Source organism: Bubalus bubalis, chromosome 4 (assembly GCF_019923935.1).
Source record: "Bubalus bubalis isolate 160015118507 breed Murrah chromosome 4, NDDB_SH_1, whole genome shotgun sequence".
In the NCBI taxonomy this organism is placed as follows: Eukaryota; Metazoa; Chordata; class Mammalia; order Artiodactyla; family Bovidae; genus Bubalus; species Bubalus bubalis.
In genome coordinates this window covers 81,917,332-81,939,285 of record NC_059160.1, presented here as the reverse complement: position 1 = coordinate 81,939,285, position 21,954 = coordinate 81,917,332, and the positions used below count along the sequence as shown (strand labels likewise).

Here is a 21,954-nt window from a genome sequence, read left to right as displayed (position 1 = left end):
AAAGTGTTTCATGAAATAAGTGGGGAAAAGAGGAGTATTTCCACATTAACATACTTTTAGCAATATTATCTAGAATATGTAAATAACTGAATTGCTAAGTTTAGTAGACTTGATTACTTATTTCAAGTTGGATAAAAGAAAGATCTCAATGTTATTTGGAGCAAATTTAAATCGGAGAATATATGGAACAAATATATGTACCATATATTATCTACAAGATCTTAGAAATTAACAAACTCATGTTCTGAATTCACTCAAAAATTTATTTCCAACTCACTATAGTCTCCAGGAGAGAAATAACCAATGAAATGAACAGTACAAACATTCAACTAACTCAAGGAAAGAAATATTGTTACATAACTATTTAATTATAAAACCTAATTATATAACTCAAAACTAACTAAATGTGATAGAAAAAAATCTTTTAAATTTTTTTTTCCCCTTGGCTGCACCCTACAGTACATGGGATCTTAGCCTTCTGACCAAGGTTTGACCCCAGTAATGGCAGTGAAAGCACCAAGTCCTAACCTCTGGACTGGCAGAGAACTCCCCCAAAATAAAAATTTTTTTAAACGTTGCTGCTCAATCCCATGGACGGAGGAGCCTGGTGGGCTGCAGTCCATGGGGTCGCTAGGAGTCAGACACAACTAAGCGACTTCACATTCACTTTTCACTTTCATGAATTGGAGGAGGAAATGGCAACCCACTCCAGTGTTCTTGCCTGGAGAATCCCAGAGACAGGGGAGCCTGGGGGGCTGCCGTCTATGGGGTCGCACAGAATTGGACACGACTGACATGACTTAGCAGCAGCAGCAGCAGCAGCTCATCACTACCCTCAGTCTTTATAATGTTCACTGCCACCAAGATTAGAAAATCTTTTACTTGACATACATTTGTTAACAGAAGAAGCCAAGTAGAAATAGACAGGACTACTTCAGTTCCAGTTACATTACAGTGCCCAGAATATAAACCGCTAGTGTTTTGATCCTGGTTTCCAAACTTTATAACCCCTGCTGCTGCTAAGTCACTTCAGTCGTGTCCGACTCTGTGCGACCCCAGAGACGGCAGCCCACCAGGCTCCCCCGTCCCTGGGATTCTCCAGGCAAGAACACTGGAGTGGGTTGCCATTTCCTTCTCCAATGCATGAAAGTGAAAAGTGAAAGTGAAGTCACTCTGTCATATCCGACTCCTAGCAACCCCACGGACTGCAGCCCACCAGGCTCCTCCGTCCATGGGATTTGCCAGGCAAGAGTACTGGGGTGGGTTGCCATTGCCTTCTCCTAAAAATCTGAAATAAGCCAACAGAAAATGGACACTTTATGTTGCAACTTCATTACAATGTTCCACATTTTCCATCTGTTCCCTATCAGGCTAACAAGGTGGACTTCCACAACTGGAAACTTACTGGTGTCTAAAAGCCATTGTCACAAAACTTTTATCAAGGCTACAAAGTCAGATAAGCTCATAGAAATTACAGATTAAACAGAAAGCATATTTTTAAAAATAAAGGTCTTATGAACATCTAAAAGTTAAATGTGGCTGTTCTGTCATAATCAATGTCCTTCCAATAAAAGAATGTGCAGATTCTGTGTAAAATACTTCTTTGGGCTTAAGTCTCCTATTTATCTACTCAAATTTAAAACCAAATAAAAATTTATGTGAAGTACCTTACAAGTAACTTATTATCAATACAGAGGAATTTTTAAGTGCTCTAAAGTACTAAATAATAACTGGTATATTTGTCAAGTTACAACTGAAGATAAGCTTTCCAATACTCAAATAAAGTGTAATTTAACATCAGCACCAAGATATATGTGTCGAGTTGCCTTCTAGGTTAATCAAACCCAGAAGTTCACAAAATAGATACTTTACAACTGAAGTCATACTAGTGTAGCAGGTACCATCTGAAGTCCCTATTTGATGTCATACTTTATGTCACAGCAATAGTTTTCAAACATATTTCTGGTGTATCAGACTTGAGAATGAATGGGACAATGGGACAAAGGAAAGTAATAAAAAAGAGAGAGAGAGAAATGCAATAAAATCATTTTTTTTGTTAGAGAACCCAAACATACAAAATAAAATAGAACATTAACTTTCTCTATCTCAGACACTAGTGAGAGTGGGTTCTCAATGGTTGAAGGATCTGCTAAAGCTTTATATTTAGGAAAAAAATATATTCTGTCCTCAACCACAACTGGGTGCCGTTTCTGCTTTGGCTCAGCCTCTTCATTCTTTCTGTAACTATTTCTCTGCTCTTCCCCAGTAGTATATTGGACACCTACCGACCTGGGGGGGGGCTCATCTTTCAAATTTTTACATGAAGTTTTATTGAGGTATGACATTCATCTAAAAAAGTATACTAACTGTAAATGTTATTTTTGGATAAATTTTCACAAGGTTATCACACTGCGTAACTACCACCCAGATCAAGAAACAACATTCCTAGCATGGCAAAAGCCTTTCTGTGCACTCTCCCAGTCACCACCTCTGTCTCCCAAAAGTCACCTCTTTCCTGGCTAGTTCTGTCTATCTTGAAACTTTATATAAAAGGAAACACATAAGATATACACTTTTGTTTCAGTATTGTTTGTGAGGTTCACACATGTTGCTGCATTTGACAGCAGTCCATTCTTTCTCATTGCTGTATAACCGCACAATTAATTTATCCACACTGTTGGATATCTGGATTGTTGCCAGTTTGGAGCTCTTATGTACAATGCTGCTAGGGAATGATCTTGTACATGTCAATATTACACAACAATACAGTTTTTAAAATATAATTAAATGATCTCATTTTGCAACCAAATATTTTTAAATTTTTAATATGATTTTATTAGGTCCAAGTAATAATTACAACTCTATGTACATTTCCAGTTTGTATCACTGAAACATTTTAACCTAAGAATTCTGCCATCCCATGAAATTAGATGTGAATAGAAAACTACTTTTCCACCTAAATGGAGAAGGCAATGGCAACCCACTCCAGTACTCTTGCCTGGAGAATCCCATGGACGCAGAAGCCTGGTGGGCTGCAGTCCATGAGGTCGCTAAGAGTTGGACACGACTGAGCGACTTCCCTTTCACTTTTCACTTTCATGCATTGGAGAAGGAAATGGCAACCCACTCTAGTGTTCTTCCCTGGAGAATCCCAGAGATGGGGGAGCCTAGTGGGCTGCCGTCTATGGGGTCGCACAGAGTCGGACACGACTGAAGCGACTTAGCAGCAGCAGTTTCCACCTAAAAGCAGGCAACAAACAACACAACAGCAGGAGGACTATCTGTGGCTTTGCCACTAACAGAAATCACAGATATTTTTATATCATGTTCCAGCTGTTGCAGATACCTCAAGAGTATCATTTACACTCATCACTCCTTTGAAACCATAGCAATGAAATCCCTACCATTACATCTTGCTTGACATCTAACGACCTACTAAAGAAGTATATACTACTATATCACAAGTATGATTTTTAATAGTTTTAGGCTGTAATAATAACTGTAATAGGCTTCACCAGATTGCTAAAGGGTTCCATGTCACAGAGAAAGATAAAAGCCTCCATTTTTTTTCTTTAAACTGAAATGCAGGTATAACATAAAAGGCAAAGGGATAATTTTCCAAGAGCCATCAAAGGAGTACACCATATAGAGGGGAAAGGAAGGCTTTAAATTAATAACCATAATAAGTGTTCACCAGAAAATCTGTAATGTCTGATTCTTACGGAGAGAGGATGTGAGAATACAGACTTTATAGAGTAAGACAAACTGATTGGGGGAATGGAGAGATTAATCTAACTGAATTAAAATAGGAAAGGAATGAACTTGGACAAGGTCTGTGCATGTTCTGTGCTCCAAAAGGAGAAAAGCAGTCTGGATTCCTCCCCATCTAGGAGGAGACTAGTAGCCAGAGAACTTAACAAAGTACGATTTACCTTTAGACTTACAGTTGAATACATATAATCTGATTTCATAGACACTTGTGTAAAAACATATCTCCCTATCTGCATACAGCTGATGAAATTATTTTACAAAGGAAAAAATACCTCTGTTTCACTTGACACACACAAAAATGGCATAAAATGAAAATGTTTGGCTTTGTTTAGATTTTACTAAAACATCCTCATTCACTGAGGACTTCCCTCTCCTGAAACACAGGAGACCCCGGTTCGATTCCTGGGTAGGGAAGACCCGCTGGAGAAGGGATAGACTACCCACTTCAGTATTCTTGGGCTTCCCTTGTGGCTCAGCTGGTAAAGAATCCGCCTGCAATGTGGGAGATCTGGGTTCGATCCCTGGGTTGGGAAGATCCCCTGGAGAAGGGAAAGGCTACCCACTCCAGTGTTCTGGCCTGGAGAATTCCATGGACTGTGTAGTCCATGAGGTCACAAAGGGTCAGACACGACTAAGCAACTTTCACTTTCTCTCACCTGACATCTTTAACTCAACTGTCATCATCAGTGACTTCAGTGCTCAGCCACAATCTGACTTTGACTCTGCAAATAGGAATCACCTGATGAACTTTTAAACAACACTGACATCCAGATTCTATCCACAGAGATCATGACTTCATTAGCTAGGGAGGACCCATTCACTGGTGCTTAAGAGTTCTCGAGCTGAATCTAATGTACAGTGAGGACTGACAGCCCTAATTTATATCACTGATCCAAAATCTAACCTCAAAGTTCTGTTCATCTCAACTCCAATAACCTTCACCTACCCTCATTCTTACCACATACCCTGAACTTCAGTACCCAGAACTGCTCCATTTTGGAAACTCTACATTCCAAAATATTCATTGCTTTATCTTCCCGCCATACCTGGTCTTCAACCTCACAGAGACTCTTCTGTCCTTCAGCCTCCAACCGCTTTCAATTCACTGTCTGTCTCACAGCCTTATCCCCTTCCTAATCAGTCCATTCCACATAACACAGCACCTCAACAATTCTGTCCTCCCTGGGTCCATCACTCATCTTGCAATCTCAAATCAATACAACTTGCTTTCGCTACTCCCAAATTGGTGCCCCTACAAAATTTAAGCTTATAGACCTTCAGCAGCAGTGTCTCTAAACGTCTCTGGTCAGGAGAGCCCTACGATGGCCATGCCAAAACCCCAATCCTGGCCCCAATCTCCCTCTACCTCCTCCGCTTTCAACAAATCATCTTGCCACCTCTTACTTTACATAAAAATAAAGGCCTCGACATATGAACTTTCTCAAGTCGATTCTCACACAGACAATGACCTTACTAGAGATTAGAGGGTCCTACCCATCGGTCTTTTGTTGTTGTCTAGTCACCAAGTCATGTCCGACTCCCTGCAACCCCACAAGCTGCAGCACGCCAGGCCTCCCTGTCCCACACCATCTCCCAGAATTTGCCCAAGTTCATGTCCATCCAGCCATCTCCTCCTCTGATACCCTCTTCTTTTTGCCCTCAATCTTTCCCAGCAACAGGGACTTTTCCAAAGAGTTGTCTGTTCACATCAGGTGACCAAAATACTGGAGCTTCAGCTTCAGCATCAGTCCTTCCAATGAGTATTCAGGGTTGATTTCCTTTAAGATTGACTGCTTTGATCTCCACGATGTTCAAAGGACTTTTAGGAATCTTCTCCAGCACCACAGTTTAAAGGCATCAATTTTTTGGTGCTCTGCCTTCTTTATGATCCAGCTCTCACAACCATACATGACCATTGGGAAGGCCATAAATTTGACTATATGAACCTTTGTTGGCAGAATGTCTCTGCTTTTCAACATACTATCTAGGTTTATCATAGCTTTCATGCCAAGAAGCAATTGTCTTCTGATTTCATGGCTGCAGTCACCATCCGCAGTGATTTTAGAGCCCGAGAAGAGGAAATCTGTCACTGCTTCCACCTTTTCCCCTTCTATTTGCCATGAAGTGACGGGTCCAGATGCCATGATCTTAGTTTTTTTAATATTTAGTTTTAAGCCAGCTTTCTCACTCTCCTCCTTCATCCACATCAGGAGGTTCTTTAGTTCCTCTTTGCTTTCTGCCATTAGAGTGGTATCATCTGCATATCTGAGGTTGTTGATATTCCTCCCGCCTATCTTGATTTCAGCTTGTAACTCATCCAGCCTGACATTTCTCCTGATGTGCTCAGCATATAGGTTAAACAAACATGGTGACAACAGACAGCCCTGTTGTGCTCCTTTCTAAACCCTAAACCAATCAGTCGTTCCACACCAGGTTCTAACTGTTGCTTCTTGACCCGCGTGCAGACAGGTAAGATCATCTGGTATTTCCATCTCCTTAAGAGCTTTCCACAGTTTGTTATGGTCCACAAGTCAAAGGCTTTAGTGTAGTCAGTGAAGCAGAGGTAGATGTTTTTCTTGAATTCCCTTGCTTTCTCCATGATCCAGCAAATGTTGGCAATTTGATCTCTGGTTCCTCTGCCTTTTCCCTTGTGGCTCAGCTGGTAAAGAATCCACTTGCAAATGCAGGCGACCTGGTTTCGATCCCTGGGTTGGGAAGATCCCCTGGAGAAGGGAAAGGCTACCCACTCCAGTATTTTGGCCAGGAAAACTCCATGGACTGTATAGTCCATGGGGTCGCAAAGAGTTGGACACAACTGAGTGACTTTCATTTTCACTTTCCTCTGCCTTTTCTAAACACAACTTGGATGTCTGGAAGTTCATGGTTTGTATAACACTGAAGCCTAGCATGCAAAATTTTAAGGATGAACTTACTAGCACAGGAGATGAGTGCAGCTGTCCGATGGTTTGAACGTTCTTTAGTACTGCCCTTCTTGGGAACTGAAATGAAGATTGACCTTCTCCAGTCCTGTGGCCACTGCTGGATCTTCCAGATTTGCTGACATATTCAAGTTATGACACTAATAAACTGATTCCTATCTTAAAATTCACTCCTCCCCATCTTATTTAAACCAGCTTCTTTGCTTAGCAATAGCCTCTGGGCAGGTGTCTTGGCTTTCAATTTTAACAGCTCTTAAGCCAACTCCCACCGCAGTGTGTTCTATCATTAAAATATTCGTAGCATGTACACACAATGCAGAATAGTGTCATGAAGGTTTTATGTTGTAACTTTCTCCATGATTTTATCATGGCTATTTCCCATTGTTACATGAAACTGTATTTCCACATATAAATTTCTGTCTACATTTTAAGGCTCTACTAAGCTCTATAAATGTTATACTATTCAACACTTAAAATTGTTTTGAAGATTAGGAAGTTTATACCTCACTTACAGTAAGCAGGCACTGGCTAAATAGATAATCACAATAAATTATCATTTAAAGTAAATCGTCATCTCTCTAAATATACCTTATTGTATAATCTGAAGCCATGTAAATGTGTTACAGAAGCTTTCATAGTGGCTCAGCAGTAGAGACTCCAGTATTTCTGCCTGGCAAATCCCACAGACTAAGAAGCCTGGTGAGCTTCATTCCATGGGGTCACAAAGAGTCGCACATGACTCAGTGACTAAACAACAACAAATGTGTTACATTAAAAAAAATCTAACTAGAAAAGAAAAAAAACAAAGTAAAACAAACCCAACAATGCATATTCAGTTATGGCATAACCACACAGAAAACTCTGTTAAGTATCCCAAATTTCTAATAGGATCTATCCATAGGAGAGTAAGGGGCCTAAAAAACAATCATTTTTAAAAAAATAATTCATACCTTTTCCCATTGCTGCATTAATCCTACATTTTATCACTTGTTTGTTCTAGGTAAACTATAAAATAATCCTATCAAGCTGAAAATATTTTTAAATTGAGATATTTATTAGAAACATCAAGTCTGTAAGCTAACCTGGAAAAAATGACATTTGGTAATAATTAAATCTGCTCCTTCTGAAATATGGTAGGCCTCTTCATTTTTCCACCTTAAATCACTTTAGATCAACCCCAAAGTAAGCTGTAACCTAGCAGAAATGACAATCATGAAGGTGATATCACCCACCTAAGAGGGTTAGAGGATTTACTTATAGAAGTAAAAAACAACTAATATATAAACAAATATTTGTGCCTTTTGATGGTGTATAATGAATCCATAATATACTCATATACCATCACCATGAGCCCAATCCCCCTAAGCAAAAGTTTAAGACTGACCGGTTCTTGACCTTCCCCAGATCCTCCCTTGGATCTCTACAGAGGATTTTGAGGAGAGAGAGAGAACATACACCATTCAATAAACATGAGTGCCTACTATGTGCCAGGTTATAAACACAGTGCTGGGAATAAAAAGCAAAACAGCAAGCTCCTTGAGCAAAGAAAAGGACTGGCTCAAACTACTAACTCCCAGAGCAACCAAGAGAAAAGCAGCAGAAGAGCACACCGGAAGCTGCCTGCCTGTCCCTGAGATGCCCCTTGCTGAAATACTTCTTTGTTAACTGATGGTCTGAGTTTTATCAAACCTCGAATTTTCTTCACAAATTACAATCAATACAAACCCTCCCTTTTAGAAATTTAAATAAGAAATATAAACTACAGATTTGCTACATAAATAAAATGTTATCTTTTATTTTCAAACTTTTGACTTTTAAAAGCTTGATCTATCTCCATTTCAGTTAGCTTTGACAGAGGAAATTCACTTGGACACTAGGTTTTGAATTATTCTAATGTAAGAACAACTTACACTGGGGTGACTTCGAGGAGATACTCTTTCTCTTGGAAGTCTTTCATAGTCATATCGTCCCTCAGAGCACATTTCATTTCCTCTGTAAGCCACTAAAGAATAAAAAAAGAAACCAGAGAATAATGGGTTTTAGGTTACCAGGAAATAAGTAAGAAAAGGAAAAGGTAAGTTATTACATTCTGATCCAAATATTTTCTAGAGACACTTAAGGGGGACTAAATGTAAGTGATCTAAAGGAAAAAAGAATGATTACAACAATTCTTCAAAAATAATTCTGAAATTTTCTTTTAAAAAAAAATTAATATAAAGTCCCACCTTTCTTCAATTTCCAAGGCTATGAAAAGCTTCAAAGACCATGTCCCCATCAACAATGGGAAGATTCATACGACCACGAGTTTTCCATTCTCGTAGAGTAAAAATTAGAAAAGATTCATTTTAATGAGTAGTATGAGAGACTGATCAGCAAAGCTGAATGATGTGTACAACTGCAGCTTCATCTTTTCTACATCCTTAAGAGCTTACTGTCTCTCTGTACATCCAATGAAGTGGTTTTACCTGGAAAAAATACTAAGTAAACAATCCTGTAAAAACACACTCAACAAACCCTGAAAGAAACCACTCTTGATTTTTTTTCAATTCTATAACCTCATTTTAATGTCAAGGCACCTTTGTAAAATTTGAAATTAAAAGTTCTGCCAGGATTCTTCACACGTGGGAGGCAAAGAGAGACTCCAACTTTGACAGAGAGCTGACACATTCTGGGTAGAGAGCTAATGCAGTGTGATACAGAGTCCTGATGAAAGAGCATCTGCGAACAAGTTAACAATGCAAACAAGAAAGAAGATGAGACTAGGGTGCAGGAAACAGCCCAAAAGTCATTTACATGAAACACTTATGCCATAGTTGAGGAGTTTGCAAATGTGTCTGTAAAGGACCAGACAAATATTTTTGGCACTGCAGGTCACAGGTCTCTGTTACAACTGCTCAATTCTGCTATTTTATAACATGAAAGCAGTCAGAGGCAATATATATAAATGTATGGGTGTGGCCATGCTCCAAAAACATTCTATCTACAAAAACCGGCAGGTAGCCCCAGAGCAGATGACAAATGTTTAACAGGATAGAACTGAAAGAGGGTAAAGTACTCATGGAGCAGTATAGATCTGTGAACCATCCTGATGAGCAGACAGATGATCTTGAGCAAGAAGCAAAAATGGGACAGGTACCAAGTTAGGGCCTTTTAGTTCACGGAAAACAAGGCAATAAGTCCACATGCGTAGTCCACAGATCTGTGAAGAAGAAAAATATTTCAAAGACACACATTAAGAGATTTTTGGTGGTTCTTTATGATGGAATACTAAGGGGGAGAAAAAAGAATGAACATCCCGGTTTGGCAGCACAGAACTGTAATATTCTAGGTTAGTTTAGGCTAAGGGAAAAATAAAGCCTGGAAGATGAGAGCGATATTTTTTAACACTATCATAGTACAATCAACCTTAATTTTCTCTTTAAAAAAAAAACAAAACTATAATGTGTTCTAATACAAACAGACCAAATAAAATTAACTAACTAACCAAAGGTGCCAGGGGAAATCTTAAGTTATAAATTAGCTTTTATTATTATGAATAAATTAACCTGAATTCCAATTCTATAATCAGACATTATTAACAATGTTATTTCAAAGTAAACAGTCTTTCAGGTAGAAGAATTGATGGAAGCTTAAAAGGAACTGTCAACATTACTTCTCCTCTCCTACCTTTACTGAATCCAGGTTTCAGTAAAAGAGTTTCAATCTAAACAATGAGTTAGGTTTTATCCTACCTAAGATATAGTACACAGCAACAAACTGAAATCAAATCGCAGGGAAACAAAAAACCCAACCACCCTAAAGAAAAACAGATATATGACACAGTTCACAAAAAAAAGGAATGCAACTGCCCAATCTTTTGAGAAGATGCTCACCTTTCTGCAAAATAAAGATGAAAACTAAAACTTTAATGGTGCAAAGCTCTGCAAAATCTAACTGTTTTGATGAGAATAAGAAAAGTGAAAGTGAAAGTCACTCAGTGGTGTCCAACTCTTTGTGACCCCATGTTTTACACGGTCCATGGAATTCTCCAGATCAGAATACTGGAGTGGCAGCCATTCCCTTCTCCTAGGCATCAAACCCATGTTTCCCACGTTGCAGGTGGATTCTTTACCAGCTGAGCCACCCAGGAAACCCAAGAATACTGGAGTGGGTAGCCATTCCCTTCTCCAGAAGATCTTTCAGACCCAGGAATCAAACCGGGGTCTCCTGCATTGCAGGCAGATTCTTTACCAGTTCAGCTACCAGGGAAGCCCAGGGTAAGGAAAGCAACATTCATACATTAATGAAATATAATTTGGAACAGACTGCAAACAATTTGACAGTATCTATTAAAAATGATAAATATACATACGCTTTGACCTGGCAATTCCCATCTACATTATACTTGTATGTGTGCATGGCAAAGACTGAAAGCCACCTAAAATGTCCCTCAGGAGGGTACAAATTAAATGAAATATTATACATTCATATAAAGTAATTCTATGCAAACCATGTCAAGGAGAAGTAATATCATATATAACAACATAGAAAGACTGTCACAATAGACTGCTAAGCAAAAAAAAGCAAAGGGGAGACTAACATGTAGAGTATGCAGACACCTTGGAAGTAAGAAAGCAGTTTATGAATAGACACATACTTATGCACAGACTACTCCTGGGAGTATAAACAAGGGAACCTAACCGTGCCTGCCTCTGGGGAAAATGAGATGGCCGAAGGATAGGAGGGTAAATATTTTCACTGCATGTGTTACACCTTATTATTATAAAAACAGATAATTGTTTTTAAGGGTCCTGAAAATCATTCAATAAATAAAACATGTCAAGTGATAGCAAAAATTATGAATATAAATTAATGAACTAAAGGAGAACATAAGGAAAAGTAAGATTTTGTAATTAATGAGAAAGAAAAACTATAAGAGCTCTAAAGAAATACTATATAGTTTCTTAACAAGATGCAATACTAAATTACTGAAATCTACTGGCTTCCCACACCAACAAAAATGCATGAATAATTACTATTCTACTTACTTGAGTCCTTTCAGGAATCAAATTTAAGTTGTCAACAATTTCCTGTAGGTGGGGGGGAATTCAGACGTAAGGATTTGTGTCTGTACATACCAATGGAGAAATATAATTAAACTTTCATTTGTACAAGCTCTCAAAATAAAAAATTATGTGCCTTAATAAGCAAAACTCCCTTCAAACACACTTCTGAAAACAGAATATATTATTTTGACCACCAGAGGCCACTCAAGTTTCATAAGAACAACAACATTTTGTTGTCAAGAAGATTTCTAGTCCTAATTTTCTAGTCCTAATTTTGCCAACTGAGAGGTGGACAGGGTATCTCTCTTATCCTTTCTCTGAAAGGACTGCACTAGATGCTGAAGGTCATTTTCACCTAGAAAACTGGCCTTAAAGCATCTCACATATTGAAAGAAAATCTGACATCCTTAGTCTGGAACACCCTACATTTTTATATTGGTAATAAATGGTCCCGCGTTCAAAAGTAATCCCAGTATCAAACCAATAATCATCAGCTCATCAAAGAACACTCAATTTATTAGGTGTTAAGTTTGAAGGAAAACTTTTAATGATTTTCCTTCAAAATATACAAAGTACACTGAGCAACCTTACATAAATGAAAAAAGAAAAAAGGTATGTATGACTCATGATGAAATTTGCAAATATCTCAAATATTCTTAACTTAAAAAAAGTAACTAACTCTACTCAAGGCTCTAGCTCTATCTACCACTTTGCATGAAATTCAAAGGACAGGGGAGTGGCTCACCTAATTTCTGTACAGAAATTCTGAGAAGTGCCTCACTCGCTGAGTGAAGATATAAGACTGTATTTATAGTCTTAAATTTATAGGTCACTCTTGATCTAGTTCCCTTTTATTGCCTGGCAGGTTGGAAGACAACAAAAACTTTATTGCAATTACCTCACAGTATTTCTACTTTAATTAATCAATCCACAACTTACAGAAGCTAAGGAAAAAAAGCAGCAAAGAAAGTGAAAGTAATTAACTTTGATGAAGCCCAACAACTGGAAATAAAGCAGCTGCTGCTAAATCGCATCAGTCATGTCTGACTCTGTGCGACCCCATAGATGGCAGCCCACCAGGCTCCACCGTCCCTGGGATTCTCCAAGCCAGAACACTGGAGTGGGTTGCCATTTCCTTCTCCAATGGATAAAAGTGAAAAGTGAAAGTGAAGTCGCTCAGTCGTATCCGACTCTTAGAGACCCCATGGACTGCAGCCCACGAGGCTCCTCCGTCCATGGGATTTTCCAAGCAAGAGTACTGGAGTGGGGTGCTATTGCCTTCTCCGAATAAAGCAGCTAGAACAAAACAAAAATTAAGAAACATAATCATAAAGAAAGTCAAAATAGCACTATCTAGAATATACATCATCAAGAGACAAGAGACCAATTAAATTCATTTGTGGAAGAGCTAAGTGTAAAGAAATGAACCACAGAGTTAAAATCCAGAGACAGGAAACAAACTTAAATAAAAGCAAATTTATTAGGTAGGGAGTTACTGTTAACAGGTATGTTATTCCACCTTGGGGAGATGATGAGCCCTGGATGGTGGTGATGGCCACATAACGTGATGAACCTAATACCACCAAATCCTGTGCTCAAGTGGCTAGAACAGAAAATTTTATGTGTATTTTGTCACAATTCTGTAAAAAACTTTAACATGAATTTATCCAGCATCAAACTCTCAATGGAATTTGCTGAATATATCTTCTGTAAGGCATCAAACTGTATTCTGAACTTAATTTCTATAAGAAACAAACAGCATCTACAAAACAGCTAGATACTACACTACTATTACCAAAACTTCAACTCCTAGTTAAATCTATGACAATTTTGCATGTTTGACTCCATACCTAATGATGCCCCAATATTCACCTTATCAGGAGCTATAAAAAGCACAGTTTCAAGTAAAACTGTTTGGTAAATAAAGTAAATTCTCTTTACTTTAAAAAGTTGACATTTTTTAAAGATCTTAATTTAAAATTTCAGTTACTGTAATTATAGCAATGATTTTATAAAAGAAAATTAGTTCCCTTTGGATCTTCCCAACCCAGGGATCAAACCTGGGTCTTCCGCATTCCAGGCAGACGCTTTAACCTCTGAGCCACCAGGGAAGCCCCTTCCTTTACAAATAAAAATACATATTTAATTGTCTATATCACTGTGATTAAATATAAACATTAGGCTATAAAGCAATCTCTTATAATCAATTATTTCACTTTTTTAAGTTATTTCTTACTAGTGAATATACCAAAATATTAATATTTTTAGTGAATTTGTAAATTTAGTGAATTTAGTAAATTTGGTGAATTTTTAGTGAATTTGCAGGTATCTAGCTTTTAAACATTCTCTTCCCATACCTATTGCTTTTATAAAACAGCAATAACAAAATATAATCTTTATTATCTAAATTACTATGTATTTTCAGAATAAGTATATAAAATAGTAGAGCACAAGATAGTGGTGAAATTAAATAGAGCTTGGTGTAGCAAAATAATTAGCATCCACTAGTAGAAAATCCCCCTTTCATTCTTAAGAAACCTATATAAATGGGAAACGTAGAAATATAAATAGACAACTCCGTATGCAACCATGTACTGTTAGTAAAACAAAACAGAAGACATAGTTTGATGATTACCTGCAAAAGAAAGGAAAAAACAATAGACTGTAAAGAAAATAGACTTTCAGCTAGATTTTAAAATAACAGCAAAGGGAAAAGGTATTAGAGCAGGAGGATATGATGAAGCTAGTGTAGGGCAATGAGGGAAGAATATGCCAATATCATCTTGAATTCAAAGAGTCTGTGTGTAATTTTTGAAGCATTTAAGAATAAGTGATGAGCACAGCAATCTTCAGAACAGAGGCACATGTTATGACACTACCCAATTTAGGCTATTGACCCCTTCTGTAATTGAAGCTCATCAGCTAAATTAAACCAAGGAGCTCAGACTCCCAGCAAAGTGAAGTGATGATGTTTATTTACCTGTCATCACTTCACTAACCTCCAACCATTAGAGGAGTATCAGAAGTAAACTAGTAAAGTTCTCTAATCCAACACCACATGAAAACTGAAGAATACAACAGAAAAATGGAAGGACCCTCCACATTACAGTTAGGCAGAGAACAGCATTAGAATTCAGTGTTGGGTAGGCTTCAGAAGTTTGCTAATAACCGATACTCCCTTTCATGGATCACAGCCTTGTCATGGGGAAGGGGCTTCGGTAACTCAACGAAGATATGAGCCACACCATGCAGGGCCACCCAAGATGGACGGGTCAAGTGAAGAGTTCTGACAAAATATGGCCCACTGGAGGAGGAAATGGCAAATCACTCCACTAATCTTGTTGCGAGAACCATACGAACAGCACAAAAAGGCAAAAAGATACAAAACCGAAAGAAGAGTCCCCCAGAAAGGAAGGTGTCCAACACAGAGAAGAGCAGAGGGCAATTAACTAACAGCTCCAGAAAGAATGAAGCTGCTGGGCCAAAGTGGAAACAACGCTCAGTTGGGATGTGTTTGGTGGTGAAAATGATGTCTGATGCTGTAAAGAAGAATACTGCATGGGAACTTGGAATGTTAGGTCCATGAGTCAAGGTAAATTGGATGTGGTCAAGGAGATGGCAAAAAGACAGCAAGTGTGAACATCAACATCCTGTGGAATCAGTGAACTAAAATGGACAGGAATGGGTGAATTTAATTCAGATGACCATTATATCTACTACTGTGAGCTAGAATCCCTTTAGAAGAAATGGAGTAGCCCTCATGGTCCACAAGAGAGTCAGGAATGCAGTACTTGGGTACAGTCTCAAAAATGACCAAATGAGCTCAGTTCATTTCCAAGGCAAACCATTCAATATCACAGTAATCCAAGCCTATGTCCCAACCAGTAATGCTAAAGAAGCTGAGGTTGAACAGTTCTATGAAGATCTACAAGACCTTCTAGAACTAACACCAAAAAAGATGTTAGTTCTTTTCATCATAGGGGATGGAATGCAAAAGTAGGAAGTCAAGAGATCCCTGGAGTAACAGGCAAATTTGGCCTTGTAGTACAAAACGGAGCAGGGCAAAGGCTAACAGAATTTTGCCAAGAGGACACACTGATCAAGCAAGCACCCTTTTCCAACAACATAAGAGACGATTTTACACATGGGTATCACCAATGGTCAATATCAAAATCAGACTGATTATATTCTTTGCAGCTGAAGATGGAGAAGTTCTATACAGCCAGCAAAAACAAGACCTGGAGCTGACTGTGGCTCCAATCATCAGCTCCTTAGTGCAAAATTCAGGCTTAAATTGAAAAAAGTACGGAAAACCACTAGGCCATTCAGGTATGACCTAAATCAAATCCCTTATGATTATACAATGGAGGTGATGAATATATTCAAGGGATTAGATCAGGTATACAGAGTGCCTGAAGAACTGTGGACAGAGGTTCATAACATTGTATAGGAGGCAGCGACCAAAACCATCCCAAAGAAAAAGAAATGCAAGAAGGCAAAGTGGTTGTCTGAGGAGGCTTTACAAAATAGCTGAGGAAAGAAAAGAAGCAAAAGCAGGGAGAAAGAGAAAGATATACCCAACTGAATTGATAGTTCCAGAGAATACTAAGGAGAGATGAGGACTTCTTCAATGAACAATGCAAAAAAACAGAGGAAAACAGTAGAATGGCAAAGACTAGAGATCTCTTCAAGAAAACTGGAGCTATCAAGGGACTATTTCATGCAAGGATGGGCACAATACACAACAGAAATGGTAAGGATCTAACAGAGGCAGAAGAGTTTAAGAAGAGGTAGCAAGAATACACAGAAGAACTATGCAAAAAAATCTTAATGAAACGTATAACCATGATGGTGTGCTCAATGACACAGAGCCAGACTCCTGGAGTGTGAAGTCAAGTGGCCCTTAGGAAGTATTACCATGAACAAAGCTAGTGGAGAAGATGGAATCCCATCAGAGCAATTTAAAATCCTAAATGATAATGCTGTTAAAGTGTTGCACTCAATATGCCAGCAAATTTGAAAAACTCAGCAGTGGCCACAGGACTGGAAAAGGTCAGTTTTCATTCCAATCTCAAAGTAGGGCAGTTCAAACTACTGCATAATTGCACTCATTTTCCATGCTAGTAAGGTGATGCTCAAAGTCCTTCAAGCTAGGCTTCAATAGTATGTGTACCAAGAACTTCCAGATGTACAAAGTGGGTTTAGAAAAGGCAGAGGAACCAGAGATCAAATTGCCTACATCCACTGAATCATAGGAAAAGCACGAGAATTCCAGAAAAACATCTACCTCTGATTCACTGAGTACACTAAAACCTTTGACCATGTGGACCGCAATTTTCCACAAATTGTGGAAAATTCTTGAAGAGATGGGAATACCTGACCACCTTACTTGTCTCCTGAGAAATCTACATATAAGTGGGTCAGAATCAACAGTAGAGCCTTACATGGAACAAATGACTGGTTCAAAACTGGGAAAGGAGTACTTCAAGATTGTATAATGTCACCCAGCTTATTTAACTTATATGCAAAGTACATCATGAGAAATGCCAGGCTGGATGAGTCACAAGCTGGAATCAACATTGACAGGAGAAATATTAACAACCTCAGATATGTAGATGATACCACTCTGATGATACCACTCTTTGCTTAGAGGAACTAATGAGCCTCTTGATGAAAATGAAAAAGAAGAGTGAAAAAGTTGGCTTAAAACATTCAAAACATTCCAAAAATTAAGATTACGGCATCCAGTCCCATCACTTCACAGCAAATAGATGGGGAAACAATGGAAACAGTGGCAGATTTATTTTCCTGGGCTCAAAGATCACTGCAGGTGGTGACTGCAGCCATGAAATTAGAAGATGTTTGCTCCTTGGAAGGAAACCTATGACAAACCTAGACAGTGTATTAAAAAGCAAAGACATCATTTCATCGACAAAGGTCCGTACAGTCAAAGCTATTGTTTTTTCAGTAGTCATGTACGGATATGAGAGCTGGACCATAAAGAATGCTGAGCACAATATCCTCCTGTCAAACTATTTATGCTTTGATTCCACAGGTAAGGCATTAAGAGGAAGATCTCTCTAGTCAACTTCCAGTATTAAACACACTCAGGATAAATAGCTTTCCCTCCTTCCCCAATGCATTCCTTTCACTCTTTATATTCATTCAATAACTGATTTGATAGCAAACCACGGTGAGCAATTAGGTAACATTTCAGGCCTCTGCACTAGCAATTCCCCACCCAGAATGCTTTTCTCCAGGTATTTGCATGGTTAACCCTCAATGTCACTTCCAAAGTCATCTTAATGTCATTTTTCTACCAGATTCCCCTAATTTAGCTATTTTTTTTTCATAGCACTAAATATCTAAGATACTAGATAACTCTGATGTACAATACTGGTCCCTTGCTACTAGGAATATCAACTACATGAACTACATTGTTAATTTATTAAAATTAAGCACCTAGAACAATCCATACAATGTATGTGTTCAGTATCCATAGAAAATATCTGTTAATGCTGGTACCACGCCCTCTTTAGATAAATGATTCCCACATCTCAACTTCCTTTCAAGAGGATATCTCACAGCACCTCCAATTCAGTGTGCCTTCACACTACTCAGAAACCTGCTTCATCTCCTGTCTTCCCCATCTTGGTCAGTGACACCATATCGGATAACCAAAGGCCCAAATCAGAAACCTGAGTCACACAAGAACCAAAACTTATCATATCTCAGTTAACTAAAGCCAATTATTTCTATCACCTCAATATATAAGGCACATGTGTCTCCACTCCCCTATCCCAGCTATCAAGGTCTTTGTTCATATTCTTTTAATCTAGTCATTGGACCCCCCCCCCCCCAACAGTAAAACACTGGTCTCCTTGCTTCTGATGTCACCTCCTACAGCCAACAACTATAGCAAGAGTTCTCATAAGACAACTAGTTTAAAAATCTCTCAGTGACTCCCCATTTCCTAAGAATGAAGTCTCCACCTAAACTTGAAAAAGGCTTATTTTTGACTTTTCTCCTCTCTCTCCAGTTTCACCTCCTACCAATTTCCAGACAGTCTCCAGAACCTCCAGACAAACCAAACTACACTTTGTTCTGCAACTATGCCACTATTTCTCATCACCCTATCATGGCAACCTTTCTCCTGCCTAGAGTATCTTTCTTCAACTTATCTGACTTAACTCTCTACTCTTCCTTCAGGATTCAGCTAAAATGTAAGATTTTCTTATATTCTCCAGAAAGAGTGAAGTTTCTTCTTCAGGCCTCTTAAAGCACCCTGCTGTATTAGAACTATATAACATACTATTCAATATACTTTCCTTCCTCTCCTCCCTCCCAAACTAAACACCACTGCAAAGGCAATGACTGTGTACCTCTTACTTCTGTTGTTTAGCAGAGTAAAGGTACTTATTAAATATAGGCCAAATAAACATATTATTCACATGCCCACTACATGAGCTATTCTGGAGAAGCTAAATATTGGTTTTTACCTTTTGGTTATTCAGAAAACTTCCAATGAGCACTATTAGATTATGAGTCTTATCACACTTCTCATGATACTAATGCCACTTCATTTTTGAGCAAATGGTACCAATGAGAATCCTTTAGCTCCAGCACCTAAAGCAGTGATTCTCAACCCTGTCCTCACATGAGGATCATCTAGAGAGCTTCAAAAAATACTAATACTTAGATCTTATTCTCTAAAATCTCTATATAGTTGCCTGGGACATTTCTTTTAAATCTTAAACTTATTTCACCTTAGGATATGATCCATTGACGTTAAAGCAAGGTAAACATATTCCTGATATTCTAAATTAAAATAAGTTTTTAATTGTCAGCCTGAGCCTAAAGATTACATAATACTATTTCTACTTGAAAACTGTTTAAAATTCCAGACATCTAAAACAAAAATAAATTTTAGAATATAAAGTCTATGAGGAAAATAAAAACATTGGATGTCAACTAAAATGGTCAAAATAAAGCAAAAGAATCCACAGAAATTAATCACTATTCAGTGCTCAGAGATAAATACAGGCAATGGCAGTTTAAAAAAGCCAAGAAAAATCAAATATAATCAAATATAAGATCACTTAAATGTGGATGAACAACAGTAAATGGTAGAATCCAAGAAACTGAATGGAAATGTGCCTAAGAAAGATACAAATAATGAGGGCAGAAGATTTGCTTTGCAAAAAGAGCGGAAATGAGCCTGCATAGGGACTTAACAAGCTTTCATTTTCTCCCCTGAAGTAGATATTATCCCTCCCATTGTAGGAAAAAACACAGAGGCTCTGAAAAGCTCAAATCTCAGAGGCTTAGGGAGCCTAGAATCAGACTCAGGCCTCTATGATTTTTACATTTTAAAATCAGAAGATGACATCAACTACCTGAATTCTGAGACTGTATCTGCAGCAACTGCAATGATTCAAGAAATTCTTGACTGCCTATTAGGCACTAGAGTTACGAAAGTAAACAAGACAAATACAGCTCCTCCTCAAAAGCCTAGCATCGTAGCAAAGACAAAGAGATAAGCAATCAGGATACATCTGATAAATGCTACTAAAAGGCAAGTAGAGAGCACATGGCAACCGTACTTAACTCTGTCTATGGGAGGTTAGGAATACCACACAGAGAAAGTGACTAAAACTGAGATTTTTAGCAGATGTAGGAATCAACCAGAAAGAGGTAGGCTTGGGATAAGGTAAATCAAATGTCTCAGAGAAAAAAGAACTTTGCAAAGACACTGACAGAAGAAAAAAGCATTAGAAATTGAATTAAGTTGAATATGTCTATAGAGCCATGAAAAAAGTGTTAGTTGCTCAGTCGTGGCTGACTCTTTGTGACCCCATGGACTGTAGCCCTCCAGGCCCCTCTGTCCATGGGATTTTCCAGGCAATAATACTGGAGTGAGTTGCCATTTCCATCGCCAGTGTATCTTCCCGACCCAGGGATCGAACCCGGTTCTCCCACACTGCAGGCCGATTTTTTACCACCTAAACCAGGGAAGCAAGAGCCATGATCCACCCATAAATAGGGTCAGCGAAAGGGTTCAACTGACATGACTGCAGGGAAAAAACAAGTATTAGAGTCAGGAGATGTAAGAAAATTTCCATAAAGAGGTTGAATCTGTAAAAGAGTTTGTTAAGCAGAGGTTTCAGAGAGCACAGTTCCTGTGTTGAGGGATGAAATGTGGGAAGAAAAGGAGGGAGAAGCAGTGATAGCCTAAATAAAGGGAGAAGGAGCGAGCACAAAGCAGCACGGGGATGAGGGTGTAGCATAGAAGACCAAAAGGGCTTACATCTTGGGCGGTAACCAAGGATTAACAGGGATGTGAAGCATGGCAGTTTTGGCTGGCCACAAGTTTGTCAAAAGAATTAGTCCCTGCGGTCCCCTGGCGGACACAGAGGCCTTCGGGCTTCTCAAAATTCTGCTGCGCCCTGGCTGGATTCCACTTCCGTCTCTCTAGAAGACATCAGCTTCGATCTGGATTGATCGTGCAGGCTCCACGAGAGACTCTGTTCCAGGCTGCTGGCACGCAGGCTCCCAGGGAGTGGTTAGAGGGCTGGTCTGCGTGTGCCGGTGGATAGAAGTTAAGTATGAACTACCCTGCATTAAATTTTCTGGTGTTTCTGTAGGAATGATGGGCCTGTTTACAGCCACTTAGAGAAAAAGCAGTGTTTGCCCATTACAGATTTCTAGGGAGAAAAAAAGGTGCCAGGAAGTTTTACAGTTGTCCATACCAATACTCAGGATGAGTTTTTGTGTGAATTCGAGTGTCCCCAAATTGACCTTGTCTCCTCAACAAGACTGAGGGATCCTCCAAAAAATCCCGCTTTACACTTTTTTGTAACTCCTGAAGTGCCTATAACCGAACTGGGCACGTCGAACACATTCAGTAAATATATCGACTTACTAACTGACCTTGGGTCACCGATGCCACCTAGTTCAGCCCTTTTTTTGCCTATTAATGGTGCTAAAGAGAAGTGAACCTATATCACAGACTCAACACTTTCATTTATGCCAAACTCCGCTGCGTCTCTCCGCCTCAACCGCAGGAGCAGAATCCCTGCATGGTTCAAATTCAGCAGGAGACTACAGGTCCCACCGCGGAAACGCCCGCCCGCCCGCCCGCTCGCTGCCCCCTCCCGGGTGCAGGAGGCCGCGTGCCCGTCCCCATACACCTCTCGTAA

General features: G+C 38.9%; 1 protein-coding gene and 1 non-coding gene across 17 annotated transcripts in view; both read right to left on the bottom strand.

Moving 5' to 3' along the window:
• The window catches only part of PPHLN1 (periphilin 1), a 171,296-nt gene that overhangs the window by 149,185 nt on the left and 157 nt on the right, over window positions 1-21,954 (bottom strand). For 9 of the 16 annotated variants that reach the window (XM_006058175.3, XM_006058181.3, XM_006058182.3 and 6 more), the window contains exon 2: window positions 8,621-8,712. In XM_006058175.3, coding sequence (XP_006058237.1) covers window positions 8,621-8,712 — 92 coding nt within the window. Of the gene's footprint in view, window positions 1-8,620; window positions 8,713-8,935; window positions 9,025-11,737; window positions 11,780-21,062; window positions 21,880-21,954 lie in introns of those variants that run through there. The other 7 variants (XM_006058178.3, XM_025284007.2, XM_006058176.3 and 4 more) reach the window with 5 other exon arrangements.
• TRNAS-GGA lies at window positions 13,795-13,866 on the bottom strand. Its single transcript has one exon. It is a non-coding gene; the product is annotated as a tRNA-Ser (tRNA).